The 21,291-nt window shown below is 39.5% G+C and overlaps 1 protein-coding gene across 1 annotated transcript in view; it reads right to left on the bottom strand.

Annotated features, from left to right (window-relative positions):
* The window catches only part of STAG3 (stromal antigen 3), a 4,836,058-nt gene that overhangs the window by 3,628,682 nt on the left and 1,186,085 nt on the right, over positions 1-21,291 (bottom strand). The window contains exon 8 of the mRNA XM_044077272.1: positions 5,085-5,236. Within this exon, the coding sequence (XP_043933207.1) occupies positions 5,085-5,236 (152 nt within the window). The remainder of the gene's footprint in view (positions 1-5,084; positions 5,237-21,291) is intronic.

Genomic DNA, 21,291 nt, shown 5'->3' with positions numbered 1-21,291 from the left:
GAAAGTAAGATAGAAGCCGTCAAAATGCTTTTAGTCTTATACACAGGTCAGGCATACTTTTTATCAGCCAGAGGAGAAGTTGTGGATATCAATTAATAAACAGGTGAAGGACTTTATCTGGGAGGGAAAGATGGCAAGAGCCAAGTGGGATAAGCTGATTCTTCCAGCGGAAGAGGGCAGATTGGGATTACCCAAATCTGAATGGGTATTTCAGAGCTACACAGTTAAGCCTCCTATACACAGCACTAGCAGAAAACTATCATTCAAAGTCGAAAGGGATGATGTTGAAACAGGCAGGAAGCTCATAAAACAAGGAGAGACTGGGATTTTAGATGCAGGCCTTTAAGGATAACAACAATAACCATACAGAATATTATACCCATAAAGTAGCAGAAAGTATTCTAATAACCAAGCCAACATGGGAATGGAGAAAGGAGATTCTGACAATAGGAATGACTGCGATTTGGGATACAGACAACAGGCAAGAGGGGGCTGGAATTTATTGGCGAAAATTAGCAAAAGAACCATGGTATTGGGAGCAAATAACTAAAGAGGAAAAGGTAACAGAATGGGAAGAGGCCAATAATTTACTTGGATACCAGGTTAGAGATTGCCTTCCCTATCAAAGATTGATACCGGAGTATAGGCAAAGAGAATGAAAGACCAGCACTGGTAGACTTTTTAGTAGAATCTAGAACAGAATCAGAATTGCCCAGACATAGTAAGGCCTTGCTGTGTCTAATTATGTTGGCTGCCAAAAAAGCAATTACTAAAAAATGGAATTCAAAATCTAAACCAACTATATTAGATGCAGTAAATATAGTAACAGATATAAAATAACTAGAAATGAGATCTTTAGAAAAGGGAAGTGGCAAACTACATAGGAAAAATGGGAATTGTGGGAACAATACATATAGGGAAGTGATGAGGTCTAAAAAGGCAAAACTTAAATGAGCTATGTAATGTCTGACTGAAAATGACTGGGTAGATAAATGATGTACAATGTTTGCAACTGGGAGTGTCTCAGTATGGTTTGCGATGTAAAATTCTTGCAACTAGGACTGTGTTGGCGTGGTTTGTTTCATTTATATAATGTATAATTGCTTATGGCGTAACGGATAGTTTAATAAATATGTTTCTTGTTTAAAAAAAGGGACAGGAACTGAATAATTTATGTAATGCAGCTTATGCTATAGGATATATAGCAATATATGTGAAGTATAATGTTAGTTAATTTCTTAATATGGTTTGATTAGTTTTGTATAAATGCAAAATTGCCTATGCCACAAGTGATAACTCAATAAAGGTGCATTTAAACAGCGAGTCCTGTGGACAGAAAAGAAATGTACATTTATATTACTCTGTACTGTTGTAACTGAGGAAATGTATGCAAGTTAACCCCTTCCATTCCAATATTCTTGGTTAAGCTCAGCCCAGCTTAACATTAAGAAATATAGTCCGAAATTAAATGACTTGGTTTAGGGCATAAAAAAAATTCTCTCTCAGGCCTGAATGCAGGCAAAAATGCAATGTCTGGCCTGGGATCCTGCTCTTATTGTCCTTAGTTGTGAGCTAATTGCTACACTGGGGTGCCAGACAATGGCTGGTTACCCTCTAAGAGATGGGTGAAGGTGAAACTATTGTAATTGTTTTGCAGTCTCCAGATGCCTTAACAAAGCTTTAGGTGTGTATTGTGACATCTGTGCTAGAGTCTGGTTCAGCTTCTAGTCAGGGGGGTAGTGTGTGAACCACAGAGTCAGGTTGGCCAGTTGCAGTCTCATTCTATAGCCAGCACTGAAAGTTTATTTAGACAGAGGAAGATGTGATGGTGACACTCAGCACTTTGTTATTGGAACGGACACAAGACACTCATCCGCTTCATCGTGCATTGCTTTACTAACCAGGGAACTTTCTTCGCTCAGTTAAACAAATAGTGAGATTAGCTAAATATATTGTTTTTCTGTATCAGAGTCTTTTCATCTGTTATATTTTATATTTCCCATGAACTAAACCTCTGGTGTTTACTGTAAACAGATATTCAGTATTTTCATGTTATCTATTTTATTATTCATTATTAAATATATGTTATATGTAAATCTTTCATTGTGTCTGGTCTTTTAGAAAATAGTTTAATTTTGCAGAGTAACTGCATTTATTTGGTGGCACTGTGGGGCTTCATGCTCCTGAAAGTCTTGCTGCTTGGTTAACATTATAATTTGTATAGTATTAACTTTACTAAGGGTAACTGGGTACCCTGGTAAAAACCTTAAAGTACCTGGCTGCTGGCAGTGAATCTACCTTACAGTCTGGGCAGAGGTGGCATAGCTGGTAAATCTGTGCCAGCCTTTCCCAGGTGAGTGTGTATTAAAATCAGATGTCAAAGTGTGTGTCAGCTACTTGGAACAAGGATACAGAGCACTGGATTCTACAGAGAGAAGGGTGGAGTCTTATTTGGAGCCTGGAGAGGAAGTCTAGCCCCATGTCTGGAGTGTGCTCTTAAGTGAAAGTGTGCTTTGCGCAGAGAGCTGCATCTGAAAATACTGTGCATACATTTTTGTTCTAAGTGAACATTCAACACTGGTGTGAGTGGTGAGGATTGAGGCTCCATGATTATTGGACCAGAAGAGGGAAGCAAGACTCCCACAAAAACAAGGATATGAATTACAAGGTCAGTAAGAGAATCTGGCATTGTTTGCTTGTCATACAATTGTATTCATGCCTAATCTAGAATAAAATTATTATAGCACTATTTTAGACATTAAACGTATTCCAAGTTTTATCAAGCTATTAAATAAATTAAAACAAAACAAAGGCAACAACCTACTGACTTGTATACCCACATAAATTTGTGCAGAGATAACAGTTTGCAGGAGCATGAAAAAATGAGATGTGTGCCATGGATAAGCAAAAAGGTAGAATATGCAGCTAAAGAAATGTGGGAGGAATAAAAAAATAGCCAACAAAGATTGTAAAAAATATATTAAATGGATAACGAAAGCAAAATATAACCATTAAAAATCATTCTGGTAACATTAATTGCATATGTGAGACAAACGTTTTTCAATATGACAAGAAAATACATAGGATTTTTTGTGACAATAAAACTAACGTGTACTGGAACAAACAAATACTGCTACTGAACAAAAGGGCCTCAGACTCCCTGGCATAAAAACGTACATTATAGCCACTCAACTAAGCTTGCTAAAACTTGTTCTATGATAAAAACTGAGTACCCAAATGAAAAAGTATGCCTGAGACAGGAGAGAAGACGGGCCTTTGGACTCAATTTGAAAGAAAGGATTAAGAAAAATGTGTACATTATAGTGAATACAAAAAGATTTAGGTGAAACAAAAGCCTGAAAAAACAGTGATTGCTTTAATATAACTTGTAACAGAAAACAGTAAAGAGGAGAAAAAAGGAGAAGCCGGAAGCACACAGAAACCATTAAATACAGCTTTTGGGAACAAATGACAGGAATATCCTAAATTGAAAAATGCTCAAGAAATGTTCAGACTACTGACAAAGAAGCAGTTACACTTAGTACTATTATCAGAGCTTAAACGAAGGAAGGAAAATAAAGCAGCAGGGAAAAGAACCCAAATGACTACCAAGAAAAAATTAGCACAGCATACTGTTCATGGGCAAATAGATAAAGTAAGGTATGATTTGCACAGGAGACTGCATACACAGTACACACACACAAAATGGAAAATTATTTGTTTGGGTCTTAGATATGCTATGAAATCAAGGAAGTTTACATGCTTTGCTTGAAATGCTTTCATAAGCAACACCATCAATGGATGGGTCTCTTGAACATGTAAGGTAGATGATACAAGCTTAGTCTCCTGGAGATAGCTGTTCAGCTTTATCAGAGTTTAAATAATCCTGACAAGCAAATGTTAAGAGGATACAGTAGGGTATGAAACTGGCCTAAAGAAAATGTTTTTAAGCTGGGAATGCGAACTGGAGGAGCCCACCTACTGCAACGCTGTTAGCCTTAATGCTACTGGCAAAAGCATTTAAAAGAAATAAAATCTACAACCTGAAAATGGAAATCAAAAGATACATCTACTGTGGAAGATGCAGTACAGGTTATGAATGTGCTAGGAACCAAAAGGATAAGGAAGTTGTATAACTGGAATTCATAGGACAGATGCATTCTGGCTGAGAAGCTAAGCAAATAGTTTATAGTAGAAAGACGACTGTGACCAGATGTGACTTACAGAAATATTTCACTAATATACTGCTGCTTTAGAATATTCAGAAGAATCAGTTTATAAACAGATCTTGGACAGGTATTATATTAAATTATTAATGGTATGGCTAAAGATGGAAGATTTTCTCTTAAAAAAGTTTCTTATAACCAACAGTATTAGGCTAAGCTGAACCATTTAAAAAAAAAAAACTAAAGGATCTGGTGGTTTCCAGAGGCCAATATCTGGTTAAGGATGATTCAGTTTATCATTCTGAGGACTGCAGTGTATATAACACTTTACAGTTATGATTTGAGAATAAAAAAGTTAGATTCAAATGCTGTGACATAACTAACCACTGTTCACTACCCTGCCCTCGTATGGTCTTGCAAAATGAAGCAGTAGTTCTGTTTCATGACAGCCTGAAACTATGCAAATGTTACATTGGTATGTTGCTGGTTAAGGTTCTTCTCCTATGGCCTCAAAAGAAAGGCCTGGTCGAACTGAACAGGTCAGTTGATTTTCCTTTTTTTTTTTATATTGCAGTCTCGCACCCTTTTCCCTCTCTTGTAAGGCAGGAGTTTGGAGAGCTAATATTAATGTCAGGGGGTGGATTCTGCGACACACTGGAATAACTAAACTTCATAATAAAAAGGAGAATTAAAACGGAGGAAACAAAGTCTCTGCCAAATTGGACAATATAAATGGATAAAAACTTTTAAATTGTCACCACCAAAACAGATAAAGCGAGAGACAAAAAAGACCAGTGTTATGTCTTCTCCAAAAACCTACTACCCAATACATCTACCTGCAAAAAAAATTAAAAGATTGGAGTAAAGCAAACGTCACAAAAGTTTGTCAGAGATAATGTTGTGCAACTCTTTTCGTACCTCCTTATGTTTTTGCAGCAAAGATTCTAGCTTCTCAGTGGCTCTTTTGCTGGGCGGTTTATTCCTTTCAGACTCGTACTGTCGCTGATTATTGTCTTTGTGAATACCAACATTTAAAGCAACATCAACAAGTGCACTCATCATTTTCACGGCTGTCGGAAGTAAAATAGAAGAAAATTAACAGATGTCAGCTGAACTATCTGGCATTAGCATCATATGGTAATGAACACCAGCAAAAGCCTTGTATTCTCATTAAATAAAATACAAGCCAGGTAGCAGAAAACATAACTGTCTAATGTACAAGTTTGTCCATATGTAAACAGTATACACAAGCAGACAGAAAAATCTCAGAATTGGTAACTTCTTTCAAGTGTTTATTACAGTATGAGAAAATACAAACAAGGCCTGAGCCTTGAGCACCCAAATCCTGAAATTTATTTTATTTTATTTATTTATTTTACATTTGTTGACCGGGCTAGTCTAGCTGGATACATATCCATTTTCAGTAGAGGCCCGGGAAGAAAAGCTCCAAACAAAAAGAAAAAAAAACACAATACATTTACATGTGAAAAGTAAGTAGCATAACATAGACACAAATAGATAAAGAAAACAATGCACTTACATATTGGTTAAATAACATCACAGAATTGTCTAGATAATCTTGAACATAGATTAAATTGTGGGCCGAGGGGTTAAGTTAGTATACTCTGGGATAGGGAAGAGACGCAGGTGGAATGAGACGTTTGAGATTAGTCTGGTTTAGGACATGGACATGACCAGTGAGACTTGAAGAATTCTTTGAGGTGATTTTTGAATTGATTAATCGAGGTCATGAGTCTTAGGTTAGTTGGTAGGGAATTCCAGAGCTTTCCGATGGAGTTGGCATAGAGAGCATCACCACCTGAGTTGTTAGATTTAATGGTTAGTACCTGGACACAGTTTGCCGACCGGAGGGATTTTAGGTTGGAGTAGGGGGTCAGTATTTTACTCAGTGAGGGGGTTCTATCCGGTTGGGTAATTATTTTAAAAGCTTCAGTGAGCTGGTTGAGTTTGAGAAGATTAGGCAGTTCTAACCAACCGAGTGTCATTAGGTTGAGGCAATGGTGAGTACGATACGGTGTTCCTGTTACAAATCCGGCTATGTGATTGTAGGCAACAGATAGCTTGTTGAGCTCACGCTTATTGAGGAACGAAAGTACTGGGGAGGCGTAAAGGAGGGTGGAAAGGAGATGAGTGCGAGCAATGGTTAGTTTGGTAAAAGGGGTTAAGAATTTCTTTATTCTATACATAGAGCCGAGTTTCTTGTTTACGGACTTAATGGTTAGGTTAATGTGAATATCGAATTTCAGCTTGTGATCAATAGTCACACCTAGTAGTTTGGTATGAGAGACAGGCCCTATGATGGTTCCATTTGTGGACACCACATGGAACGTGTTGTCAGCATTTGGAGGTTCTTTACCAAGGGGAGTATTTGCAGAGGGGAAAAATAGTAATAATTTGGTTTTCGTTGGATTAAGTATTAGTTTCAGTTCAGAGAACCATTTTTCAACTAAAGTAAAACAGTTTTGGGTCATTACTTGAAGTTTCAGGAGGGAGGTGTCAGAACAGATTAAGGTGGAGTCATCTGCATATTGAATGCAGGTATTTTTGGGGATGACTGAGTGAAGATCATTTATGAAGACGGAGAAAAGAAGAGGACCGAGTATAGAGCCCTGAGGAACACCAATGGTGTTTGGAAGTAGGTCCGATAGCCTGTTTTGCCATTGGACAGCTTGTTGCCTGCCAGAGAGGTAGGCATTAAACCAGCTTATGGCTGGGTTATCAAGATGTAGGGTTTCCAGGGTGTGAAGGAGTTGCTGGTGATTAACCATGTCAAAGGCCTTCGATAGGTCAAGAAAGAGAGCAGAGGATATTAATTTATTATTACGGTTGTTATTGATAGAGTCAACAAAGGAGAGGAGGGCAGTGGTAGTACTATGATGGGGGCGAAATCCGTGTTTGGTATAGGACAGAAGACTGTTAAGGGTGAGGTAGTGAAGGAGTTGTTTGTGAACACACCGTTCCATGACCTTAGCTATTGGTGACAAAATTGCTATGGGTCGGTAGTTGGAAGTTTCCGTGGAGGTTCCTCCTTTGTGAAGAGGGATGATATATGAGATTTTCCAAATAGAGGGAATGGTAGTTTCAGTTATAGTTCTGTTAATCACGATTGATATGGGATAGGCAATGGCATCTGACGCTATTTGAAGGTATTCCGCTGGGAGCTGGTCGGCTGCTAGGGTGGTTGGTTTTAGTTTTTTTAAGAGGGTGCGTATATAGGAGGTAGGTACAGGTTGTAAGTTAAAGGGTGGGTGAGCTGGGTCTTTAGTGTGGGTTACAGGTAAGGAGGTAGTGGTAAGCTGACTGGCTAGGGCCTGAATGGTCTCGATAAAAAAAAAAAAAAAAAGAGTTAAAAGCGTTGGCTATTTTCTCTGGTTCTTTCCCAATAAGTTTCTCCGGAGTGTGGGTAGTAGATTTACCTGGATGGAGGAGGTTGTTAAATCCAGCCCAGAATTTCTTTGGGTTATTCTGGTGTTTATCCTGGAGATGACAGAAATACTGTTTTTTATCTTGAGTAGTGGCCATTTTAGTAGTGTTTCTAAGCTGTTGAAACTTGATGCGATCTAGTGGAGTTTTGGTAGCTCTCCATTTATCCCAGGCTTGGTTACGAAGTTTAATTTTAGATTTAGTTTCATTAGTAAGCCAAGGTGCTATCCGATCCTTGGTTCTGATTTGTCGGTTTGGGGCGTGGGAGTTGAGTATCTTCAGGAATGTATCATTAAAGTAGGTCACACTCTCTTCTAGGGGTAGAGTTTTTAGGATGGCCCAATTACAGGATTTGAGTTCTGCAAGGAATAGATTTGGGACAAATTTCTTCTTGTTCCTGACAAGTCTATAAGTGGGAGGGTTAGTAGGTGGGCACTTATGTTTTAGTATATAGGTTATAAGGTGGTCACTGAGGTCGTTGGGAAGGGTCCCTGTGGTATAGTTCTGTGTGTCTTTGTTGGTAAGAATCCAGTCAATGATGCTCTCTTTTTGCTGAGCATTGCCATTTCTGGTTGGAGATTAAATATTTTGGGAGAAACCATATAAGTTAATGGAGTGGGGGTTTATGAGTGAGGAGTAGTGGGACCAGTTGATGTTGAAATCGCCTAGTACAATAGTTTCTTGAGGGTAATTGGAGGCTAACCAGCTGAGCGTTTGCTCAAGGTTTTCTGAGTTATTCCCAGGTGGAATGTAAATTACAATGAGATTAATGCATTTTTGGGTGTTTAGGCAGATCTTTAGGGCAATAAGTTCTATGTTAGAGACCTTTGGAGGCTGGAGTGGGTTAATATTACGGCTACTCCCCCAACCCTTTTTTTGATCCGATCAGCCCTAAGGAGATTATATCCAGGTGGAAGAATCTCTTCATCCATGGTGGCTGGTTTGAGCCATGTTTCTGATAGGCACATAATATGTCAGGGGAATGGGTAGCTAGCATAGCATGTAAGTTATGAACCTTACTGTTTATACTTCTTAGATTAAGATGGAATATGAGGAGGGAGTTGGTAGAAGTCCGGATGAAATTTAAGAAGTTAGAGTCTGGGGCAGTGGTAGGACCTGGGTTGGGGTGGATGTCCCCATCTATGGTGATACATTTTTTCAGGTGGTCTAAGAACCTTTGGAGTTTGAGTAACAACTTAAGATTAGATTTACTGGTGGATGGTTTGGGGTGGCGGGGGGTAAGGTACACTATATTGGAGCTCAGTGTATTAGCATGGTAGAGTGAAGGTGTGATAAGGTTGTAGGGGAGGTTTGAATTTGTGGTAGTGTAACTCTTGGGGAAGGGAATTCCCGAGAGTGCTTGGTTTTCATATCTGGTTAAATAATACGGAATTAGGAGGAGTAATACTATAGGGAGGATAATAGAATATGTGGTTTTGCCCATGGTATAGTAAGAGGAAGGCCAGTGGGTATAAAGAAGCAGAAGAGTTTACTTGGTAGTTTAAGGAGGGCCGAGAGTGTGGGAGGAGAAGTGGCAGATTGAGGGGCGGTCGTGATTGGTAGAGAGCAAGGGGGAGGGGCTAACAACCTAATAAATGTAGAGGTAGTGGGGGCGGGTGGGATATGGGGGCAGGGTGGGGCGCGGAGCGAGCCCGAGCGAAGCGAGGGCGAAGCGGAGCGGGGAACACACCGCCAGGAGTCTGCAGGGTCCCAAAGGTAACTATATGTAGGATCTGCAGTCTGTTTTTATAGTAAAATACTTTTCCAAGGAAAAGGACTTAGTTGTTTGACAATGTAGTTGCTGTTGCTGGTTGTGATATAGGTACTGACTAGCTCCTGCCCGCAGAACGCATTCCTGGTTAGCAATTAATGGTACAGATAATTGTTTTTACCCTAGGCTCTTTTTAAGTGAATACAACTTTCTTTTCTTAAGGTTTAGGCTAGTCTGTGCATTCGCACTGGGTTGGAGTCCGTTGATAAATCCTGGGAGCCACGCGGTGAAGGATAGTGAGGGGGGCTTCCTAGGATGAGATAGGGAAAAGGGCAGCAGTTATAGTGATGCAGTAATCAATACACAGGTTGTTATCCCTAACAGAGTATACAGCTTAAACCATAAGTTCATAGTGAGCACAGACAGTCCACAGTTAAATGCATTGCATAATTTCTACAAAACATGGGCAGTATGCATAAGGACTAAGGCGACATCCAGTCAAGCACTAATAGTGAAATACCAGGTTAACACTAGGTGTGCAAAGGCAGTATATGTTATAGTAAGTAAAACCCCTTAGTCAAATATATTGTATTCCCTGAGCACGACACAAGCAGTACGCATTTATGCCTTATTAGTAACAGAAGGGCTTACATTCAGGCATGAAATGAAAGTACTGTCCATAATATTACCTAAAGCCAACAATTAGTATACAATACAAACATATATAAATATGTAAAGAACACACACATCAGACTTATCAGTATTCCAAGCATAATCCTCAAGGAAGTAAAACCCAATGGAAAAAAAAGTCAAAACTATGAATGACTGACTACAAAACACAAAAGGGTTCCGATACCATATATTTATGAGAATCATCAAATTTTAAGGTGCATGAGTTCTAATGTATTAATATAAAACAAATCTGAACACATTATCTTCTGCATTGTATAGGTATGTTTTTCTTTGCAATCATTCCAACTTAAAATTTTCAGTTTTTGCCTTCCCTCCAACCTCGTTCCTCCTCCTGTACATTCTCCTTCACTTAATGTTCTCACAAATTTCATTTATTTCTATTAAATTTGCTCCTTTCCTTCTCTTTTTAAAGATTTTTTTCTTATTTACCATATTCAGTTCTTTCATTAAAGCTGGTTATGTTCTGGTAACTGCTTTTTGGGCCACCAAAAGCATTTAACATAGCAAGGCCCTACTATGCATAAGCAATTAAAATTGTACAGCCCAGCTCAAAATAATAATTTTCTTAGCTACTGTCGTTGACTGACTTCCAAATATCCACAGGAAAACAAATTGCTTTTGAAGACTTGTGTGTTGATGGATTATACATTGGTGTTTTCATTTCATCTCCTCCTTTCTTAGCTATTACTTGTTGAATCTCATCCTCTTCTATCTGTGGCATAACTAAATCTTCAATATATGTCCATTTGGGACTTTTTCCTTGGTTTTCCTATTCTTCTAGTTTAATCTTTTTTTTGTTGCTGTTTTATACATTTTTTCCATAGAATTTACAACATAGCTCTCTCTAATACCTTTACATCCATTATTTTTCTTGTGATAATTAAGTATGGCTTCAACTCTATTTTCTGTTACCAAAGCCATTCTGTTAAATGTCCTTACTCTCCAGTTATCAAAACAAAGTTGCTTAACAACCTTTCTAAACTCATACATATAGTCCAAACACTCCTTTATTTTCTCCTCCTCTAGTTCAGGAAGATTTCATTTTGCAACACACTAACCTTTGTCAACCCCACTAAATTTTTACCACCTCTCTATTTTCTCTCACTTCTATGCTTTTAATCTCCATTTTCATTTTCTGCCAACAACTAGCTTATCCCTTCTGAAATAATGTATCTCTTCCCTAAAAACTCGAGCCCTATCCACTACCCATTCCATAAATTCCTCTCTTTTCAGCAGATCAGCAGGAAAGCCCAGATATCTCATTTTTATAGGATTACTCTATATCTTTATCTCAGCTTTTACAGGTGCATGATATAATAGCTAACTGACTGGTCTCAAAGCTTTTAGTTAAATGCTCATGCTCCTGTGAAATGTAATTTCTATCTAACCTAGCCTAGTTACTGTACCGTAGGGAATACATAAGCTGAACCTGAGCTCCAGCTACTGAATTCATACCTTCCAAAACCAATTGCTCTGACGTTTCCTCACAGATATACGTTACCGTCTTAAATTTTTCCTTCTAGCTCCCCCGATACATCTTTACTATTTCAGATGAGGTACTAGTCCCACACCATAAATAACATTCCCTGTACAAAGCTTATTTCCCCCCAGAATCATCCTAAACTCTAACTGTAGTTTTAGAAGGAATATAAAATTCATAGGTAGCTACTAGGCTATTGGCCCTAGGGCCTATATAGGCCTAGCCAAAAGGTACCCTGGCTTTCGCCACCCAAGAAAATTATTTTCCTGTGCCACTGTCAAGCAGAGCCACAGAAGTGATCCCCGGGGTGAATTTCCTATCTCCCATCCAATCATCAGAATTTTTTCTTGTAGAGTGCTAATGAGGAGCTTTATTTGATATAGATAGGTAGTTTGTTCCAGAGTATGGGAAGTCTCTAGGACAGGAATCTATCCCTCATGGTAGTGTAATACTCCTCCCCTGCAAATAACTTCTTGCTACCAAAATTTATTATAGCCATTTTTCCCCTCTATACCTGTTGTGATCCCTCCACTATTATAGCCCATTCCCCCATCAATATTGTGACCCCTACACTATTAAAGCCCTTTTCCATTTCTAACAATGTTCGGCCCTCTCCTGCAATCATTATTACTCTCTTTTCCTTTGGCCCTGAAATCCCAATGAATGCGCACAAATCTTATTTGTTAAATTCACATGCTCATTTCTACCCAAATGCATCTACTGTAACATTTTTATCTGCACCATACAATTTATAACATAATCCAATACTTTGATTTTTGTCTATACCCATCACCATGTACAAACCATATTAAGAGCAGTGACAAAGCAGCCATACAGATAAAAGTTATTACGCCCACATATTACGAAAGTCAGCTTGTTTGAATACATGCTTGCCATGCATCTTACATACTCACACCAATGAATGGGAGGCTGATCTGCTACATAACTACTTCTTCTAATCTCTATTTGAACCTGTGTCACATTTTGTCACATTTTTTGCTTCATTAAAAACACTCAGGAAATAATAAAAAAAAGAAGTTATGTTCTTACCATAACGTTCCATCTGTGTTGTCAATCTTCATTCATTCTTGATGAATGGGACTCTGTTCCGATCCTCGGAACCGGCTCAGCCGTTGTACAGCTCGCACCAGCCAAAAAAAAACTCTAGTCAGGACTCGACCCAGAATGCCCCTCTATTACCTCAGATCGAGTTTGCAGCCAAGTACAGAAAGATAACAGAAGCCATGTCTAAGATGAAACCTAAAAGCTCCTAGAACAAGTGTCCAAAACCTCCAGAAGTCCATAGGAGGGGGCGGGAGGGTGGGATGCCAAGAACGAATGAAGATGGACAACACAGATGGAATGTTGTGGTAATAACTTCTTTATCTGATGCTGTCAATCTTCATTCATTCTTGACGAATGGTACAGAGTTCTCCAGCAACTTGGGTCCTGAGTGGCCTTATGGAGGGATATTCCTGAGCACCATAGAGCTGAAAGATGCTCTTCCCCTGGAGACCATTTCAAATTTGTAATCAGTGATAAAGGTATGAGGAGAAGCCCATGCTGCACATATTTCTTTCCAAAGATGCTTTGGAATAGAAGACAGCTGAAGTGGATATAGATCTGATGGAATTCCACCTTAACAAGTGTAGGTAAGTTGCAGTTACTGCGATTATAAATGAAAATAACACAATACCTAAGCCATTTTGATAAGATAATTTTCGACAGGTTTACCCAAGGTTGAACCTGAACAGGATACAAACAATTAATCCGATTTTTTAGACTGGGTCTGTCAAGATATAAATGTAACTGTCTGCGAACATCAAGTAAACGCAAGCAATATTCACCTTTATTTGAAAAATTGGGAAAGAAGATGAGCAAATCGATAGTTAGGTTAATATTAGATTCTGAGACCACCTTAGGTAGAAAGGAAGGGTTGACTCACAATGAAATCCTATCCCTATGAAAGATACGGATGCTTCACACAATGCCTGCAATTCAGAAACTCTCCTGAATGAAGTGACAGCCATGAGAAAGTTTTCCATGACAGGAACTTGAGATCGTAAGTAGCTGCTGGCTCAAAGGGCTTGAGAACTAAAGATTGTAGTGCTCGGGTCAAATCCCATGGAGCTAAAGGATCCTTAAATAGTGGCTTTAGATGATGGGTGGTTTTAAGGAAAACTTTGCATAAATGGTGGGAAATTAAGGTACGATCATCAAACCCATTATGGAAATTGGAAAGGCTGCTAATTGGACCTTAATAGTGGAAGCTGAAGCTCCTTGATCAAAAAGTGAAGCCAGGAATTCCAAAACCTTGTCAACGGGTGCTTCAAAGGGATCTAAATTATTCACACGTGCCCAAATTGAAAATCTCTTCCATCTGTTAAAATAGAGTTTCCTGGTGGGCAGTTTTTGAGAAGCCAGAAGGATTTTTGCACTGAGGAGGGTAATCTGTTCTGCCTGGCAATTAATGGAATTGGAAATGTCAAGCAGTCAGCTAGAGACTGTGAAGGTTGGAATTCACCAATCCCTGTGGGTGAGAGCAGATCTAAAACTGGGTCCACAATCCAAGGATGGTGAATCAGGTGAGGCCAAAGGAAGGGGAACCAGACCTGACAGGGCCAAGTGGGTGGAATGAGGATCAACCTGCATCTCAAACTTTGGGCTTTCTTCAAGAACAGCGAAATGAGAAGGAATAGGGGAAAGGCATAAAGTAGTCCCGGGGGAGTGTCTCTCTCGGTGGACTCCCCCTGCGGGGGAATTACAGCGAAATAGTTGCTGCATTTGCTGTTTACTGGGGAGGGAAAGGGGTCGCAACAGATCAGCGACAGAAATTTTTCATCATTGCCTTGGGACTGAGAGACCACTTGTAAGGCAGGAGGATGCATCTGCTCAGTTTGTCCACTATCACGCTGAAGCTTCCCGGGATATGCATTGCTATTAGAAAGCAGTTGTAAGAGATTGCCCATTGCCATATCCTGACAGCTTCTTGGCACAGGGGACATCTGGTGCCGCCCTCTTTGTTGATGTACCAGACTATGGACAGATCTGACTGAACTGAAATTGTTCCGCAAGGAAGGATAGACTGAAAGGCTTGCAATGTCAGAAGCACTTCCCTCATTTCCAGGACAGTGATGTACAGAATGGCCTCTTGCAGAGACCAAGTGCCTTGAAATGTTCCTCCCAGATAATACCCCCACCCGATTAGGGAAGCATCCGTGGTCACTATAGCCATGGGTGGAGAGGTTCTGAAGTTGCATCTCCATAGATTTTCCTCTGACTTCATCTGCCGGGATAGATCCCGCTTGCAGCAGTTTATCAAAACTGGATAAGACACTGAGTGCATCAGTATCGACCATTGCGTATCTAAGAGCCACTGAAGCAGTCTTATGTGAAACCTTGCAGGGGCACTAAGGTCATGGTCATTGCCATAGATCCCAGGACTGGGAGGATGAGAAGAGCAGGCACTTAGTCTTTTGATATGATGAATTGTACCAGAGTCCTTATTTTCTGTAGTCTGTGCAGAGGGAGAGAAGCTACACAAGAGATTGTACTGAAGTGTGCTCCTATAAATTCTAGATCTTGCGTTGGTCAAATGAGACTTCTCTTTGTTGATCATAATGCCCAAGGAGTGGAAAAGATGCAATATGAAGTCTATGGCTTGAAGCAGAAGATGCTTGTTAGGGGCGGTGAGGAGCCAGTCATCTAGGGAAACACTTGGAATCCACATAATCATAATCTCAAGCGAGCTGTTACCGCTGCCATGCATTTGGTGAACACCCTCTAGGCTGTGGTGAGACCGAAAGGCAGCACTCTGAACTGAAAATGACTGGCTCCCAGGCAGAAGCGGAGAAACCATCTGGAGCATTTGTTCATCTTTATGTCTTAATACGCGTCTTGACGGTCTATAGAGCACATCTAATAGTTTTCCTCTGGAAAGGGAAGAATAGACCGAACAGTGACCATCTGGAATTTTGTTTGCTGAATGAACTTGTTCAGAAGGCTGAGATCCAACCCTGGTCTCCAGTCCCTTGTCTTTTTTGGCACTAAAAAGAATCTTGAGTAAAATCTGGATGCTCTTTGGTCAGATGAGACTTACTGGATTGACTTTTTCCAGCAGCTTTTGAACCTGTTCTGCTGTTTGCCCCACTGACTGCATGGAACATCAGGGACTCTTTTTGGGGAGTTTGGAAAGAGTAAAGGGAATGTGCTAACCTCTAGTGATAACTCTCTGCACCCAGGTATCTGAAGTTATCAATTGCCAAGGCTGTCTGGTACGGTAAAAATCTTCCCCCGACTGCTTTCAGAGATAAGCAATCAGGCCTCCATTCAGGACTGCTAGTAGGGCTGTCAGGAGGAGGAGTCCCTAGAGCCCTGATTTCATGGGCCACCTATACCAGGGGAAGGGCAGCTTCCATTAGAACTCCCCACTCTGCCCTGAGGGAAGTATTCACCACGTGTGTCCTGAAAAGGCCCTTCGGACTTCTTGAACCACATTTTCCCACTCTTCTGATTCCAACAGTAGGATCTTTGAGGAGTAGAAAAATGCCCAAATCAGAAAGGGTATTTATGTCTTTTTCGTACCTCGCTAGTGTCTGACTTAGGGGCCAAACAAGGAAGATCCATCAATATTAGCACTGACAAAAGAAGACTTGAAAAGTTCTATGAAGTCACAGAGATGCATCTAGGAGTGGCGGCTTATGGCAACGCCTGAACCCGAAAGCCTGCAAGAACACAAACTCCTCCGAGGATGGGTTTGTGGTCTTCCAATCACACCTCTGTTTTAAGATTTCCAGGATGTCTCCAAAAGAGACATCTTCAGGAGGTGACCAGGGGGAATCCTCCCCTTCATCGTAGTCTGTCTTCTGTGACAGATTCTTCTAAAGAATCTAAACGCTTCCTCTTGCAAGTCTTATGGGGTGGTTCCTCAGTGGGGATCTCTGAAGAAGACTCCTAAGAAGAGAGGCCCTGAACAGGGATATCTTGCAGTTTCGGTGCCCGATGTCTCAACGTGAGAGATGGTGGCAGCTGCGATCCAGAAGGTACAAAGATGTGATACTCTGATATAGATGGGGTCAGCTAAGAGCCTGCTGAGGCTAAAGTTCTCCATATGATCTGGAAAGCAAGACCACCGGAAGAGTGATGGGAGCCCACAATCATGACAGACAACCTCAGACCCAGGGTCACACCTCACCCAGAAAGACCACCCTCCAAAACAGGAGCCAGGGAAGAGTCAGAAACTGTCAGGGTTCCAAGAGCCAAGGACGACTCAAAGAAAACAGGGACCGTAACAGGGTCATCCAAACTGACCATCAAACTACGGCCCTGAGAGTCCATCTCTTCCAAGGGAACAGAAGACATCAGAGCCGATCCAGGCAACAAAGTATGAGCTACTCTCAGTACCATAACAGCTGGAACCAGGATAATCTAAGTGGTGGGCTCAAAACTTGGTGAGGAGGTCAGAGGAGGAAATTCAGAAGGAGTGCTAGGAGAGAAGACCTCAGCAATAGGTGGGAGGGAGGGCTGAGTGGGTGCAGGAAGACCCTGGCTGCCAAAAGCTGATCAACTAATCTCACCACGTCTAACTCAGAAAGACTTCCAGTAGATAAGACTGACAACCCCAAGGGAAACTCTGGCTATCTAAGAAGGGACTATGTAGATGACGCAGAAGGGGGTCTCCAGAAGGGAAGTAACTTGTTATGGAAAGTACTAAGGTTTCATGCTTAGGCACTGTATGCTGCAAAGCAGACAGAGACGTCAGAGCCAAGTGGGAGGTCAAAGATGCCATGCTGACAAAACTGTCGGTGCCAGGGTGCCAGAGTAGGTGCAGAAATTTTTGGTGCCAAAGTTGTTGGTACTGAGGGGGGCAATAAATGTCAGTGCCGAAGCTTGCTTAACAATTTTAGGAATCTTACTCTTTGGTTCCTTGGAGACTGACGGAACCGGAGTCTTAAGATTTTTTTTGAGTACAGAGCCAATGGACAGACTGGCACTGAACGACTTCTCTTTTTACGTTAAGTTTTGGTAGAAGATTCTGGCTTATAGAAGGCTTTATCGAAGGAGGATTTCAACAATCCTTTAAGAATCAACTTATTCCGACATTCTGCCAATTTTCTAGAAATAAAGCCTTGGCAGAGCTTACAATTCGTTTCCAAAAGGGGAACATCCAAGCAATATACACATGAAAGATGTCCATCTGAATTGTTCTTTCTTCCGCAATCCTGGCACTGTTTGAAGCCTGACGTGCCTTTCTGCCATTTAAAAGAACACTCTGAGACCACACACACACACACACACACACACACACACACACACACTGAAGAACATGGAAGAAGGCTAACAACAATGTTAGGGAGAAATACCAAACGGTACAGGAAAAGATTACCTAAAAGGTAAAAGGGAGGGGAAAATTCCCAACAATGGTAATACAAATCATCGCTAGGTAAGTAGGGTAGATAACTAATGAATGTACACTAAAAACAACACAAGAGAAAAAGGAAACTATTTAAAAGGTACAAGAACTATGTCTCAAGAAAGAAACTATATAACTAAAGCACTTAACTGGAGAGTATCAGCTGACGCGTCAGGTTATCAGAGTGGCAAATGAGATCTGAAGTAATAGAGAGAGGAGCATTGTGGGTAGAGACTTACCAGAGTGTTTTTTTTTTTTTTTTTTGGGTCTGGCACAAGGTGTATAACTGCTGAACCAGTTCCAAGGATCGAACAGAGTCCGACTCGTCAAGAATGAATAAAGACTGACAACATCAGATATACATTTTCAAAACTCCTGCCCCCTTTTATTTCACACCAAATACAAACTATATAAACTCTCCAAAAAGGAAATCCACCCCTCTAAGTTGGAGCAGTTACCTTAAATCAAAGGCTGCACTCACAGGCAAGACATTCTCAAGTTAAGAAACGATATGCTCAAACAGACCAATGAATAAAACACAAACTGGCAGGTTAAGTCTTCACAGCAAGCACCAAACACAAAAATTAATGTAAAATCTTGATGTTTTAATGTAAAAATAATAAAATATGTTAGTGCTTTCGTTTAAACAATGTAAACTTCATCAGACAATGATATAATGTAAAACAGGCATTTAAATAATGCACACTTCATTCTGATTGGACATAAGGAAACAGCAAGAAATAACGAGGAAAAATTAAACCCTCAATCTCAGTATTACAGCCCAAATATGTAAAAATGGCATGTGAATTAAAAACTAGTTCAAAAGAAGATATCCTTTCTCTACCAATTTTATATATATACATTCTAAAAGGTAATGTGAACAAGACAATAATACAATCCTTTCTACATTGTCATGCTCATTGTACTACTTTGTTTCTTTCAAGAGCTTTTAATTTTAAAACAGGGGTAATAGAAGTCCTTTCATTAATGCCTGGCAATTTAACAGTATGCAATAAAATCTGCCATCTAACTTGTTTTAATTCTAACTATACGCCGCAAGGTCCTTTGTCATTAATATCCACTTGGTCTACAGCCATGAATCCGAAATTCTAAAGTTAAGGTTAGCCATGCTAATGTGCATGTTACAGCATGTGTTCTCACTTACTCAGACTAATATTTTTGCATCATGCATCTAGTCCATTCCCACATTTAAAAACAAATTGCATGAATACAGCACACCAACATTTAGCCTTAAAAAATACACAGGCTAACACTAAAAGTAAATTTTGCACTGTTTAAAAGCAGTGATGTAGTAAGGCTGCTTGAGAGGCAATCTTTTGTATAACTCTTACCTCCCAGCATTTAATAACTTCTTCATAAAACCTGTCAATAACCCTTGAAAAATTGCCTGTATCTAGCAGTTTCACATAAAGTTTACCCATCTGCCAGCTGGTGCAGGGTTATGGTTGTAAGCTGTACTTCCTGTAGTACAGTGTTGGATTTCTTCACCCCCTCATTTACCTTCAGTATGACCTTCAACAAGTCACTTAACCAGCCATACCAGGAAAAGGGACAGAGTTCTCCAGTGGGACTCAACAGAATTATCATAATTAAAACCCCATCCAGACCTCTCAAGTGCTCACACCGGCAGGCTGCTTATCTTCAACCAAAAGCAGGTGTTGGGGACAAACCCAACTAGTTAATTTACAAATGCAATAAACTAACATGTTTCGTGCTTTTGATCATTTCCTCATGTTCAAGTCTTTTCACTTAAAAGCTTAAGCTAAAAACCTTAATCTAGACATTTGCCTCTACAAAAATCAATGGAATATTATTATAAAATTATACACACAGACATACACACATATACACATACGTATGTGTATATCATCTCTCTCTGTCTCTCTCTCTATATATACATATATATATATATATATATATATATATATATATACATATATACATGTATATATATATATATATATATATATATATATATATATATATATATATATATATATATATATATATATATATGTATATATATATATACCCACACACAAACACACACATACCCATATAAACATTCACATATATACATATATTCAAATAAAAACAGACTAAAAACGACAAAAAGAAAACATACTAAACAAAAACTTACAACAGTCTTCAGCTTTTTCCAGTGATACAATGGACATCTGCACTTTGATTTCACTTGTTCTTGAAGGAAACTTCCTCCACTTAAACAAGGTTGTCTTAAACAAGGTTGTGTATTAGCAAGTAAAGGGGGTTGCCATGGGTTCTAAGATGGCTCCTGTGTTCGCTATCCTAGTTCTTGCAGCATAGGAAGCCAACACTCTGGTTACTTTATCGGACCTTAAATTCATTACGATCTATAAATGATAAATTCATAGGTTCATAGATTAGTACTATGCTAACTGCCCTTGCGAGCCATTTTAAACCTAGTCAATTATCCCCTGTGAGACTTGAAACCTACACCTTGAGTTGGTAAGGCAAACACCTTAACCATTAGGCCACCTTTCCAACATTCATAGATTTTTTTGTATGGCAGAGCACAGACGAGAAATTACAAGACTTTATTTCAGTTCTAACAGCATTAATTTTTTTAACCATTAAAAAGTCTAGGGTTGGAAAACAGCAACATTTTCTGGGCACACAAAATGCACTTAAGGACACACTTACTTGGTATTCTAACATCTACAGGAAAGAGACTATGTAATAATTAGACTACAATACTATGCCCCCATTTTTTATTAAAATATTACCAAAGGTCAATTTATCTGCCTAAGATTATTAGTAAAGATGACACTAATTAACAAATGTCTGTTTTTGCAGGAGCTGCTTGCTGTGAGAAACTATCCAAGACTTGCTTGACACCGTCTTTTCTGAAGTTAATACATCCAGGTATAAAAAGTTCCAACCAATCATTAAATATGTTTTCTTTTCTTCAGGTGACATTGAAACTGCATTTTGGAAACCAAACAAACAGAACATACAATCAATTTGTCTATCAGAACCAAATACCTAGCTCACCTAATCATATTAGTACATAGAACCAAAACCACAGGGCATCAGATGAGCAGTCACTGGACCATACCATCAGATTTCCCGTTTCCATTAGATGGGATGTAATCCAGATAAGAAATATAAATAAAAACTGGGAAAAAATTAAAAGCAGAACTGCCATAGAAAATTACCAATTTCCTGACATAAAAAACTAAATTGCTCCATACTTCATTTGACCACACTGACTACTGTTTTCCTGTTTCAATCAAATATTAATAAGACAATGCTCCATGCATGTGATAATTGTGTAGCATGTAATTTCATGTATGTAGGTTTGTTCTTTTACTTTCAACATTGT

Source organism: Protopterus annectens, chromosome 7.part0 (assembly GCF_019279795.1).
Source record: "Protopterus annectens isolate FY-2018-M chromosome 7.part0, PAN1.0, whole genome shotgun sequence".
NCBI lineage: Eukaryota > Metazoa > Chordata > Ceratodontiformes > Protopteridae > Protopterus > Protopterus annectens.
The sequence above is the reverse complement of the archived record's forward strand: the minus strand, read 5'-3'. Positions and strand labels throughout refer to the sequence as shown.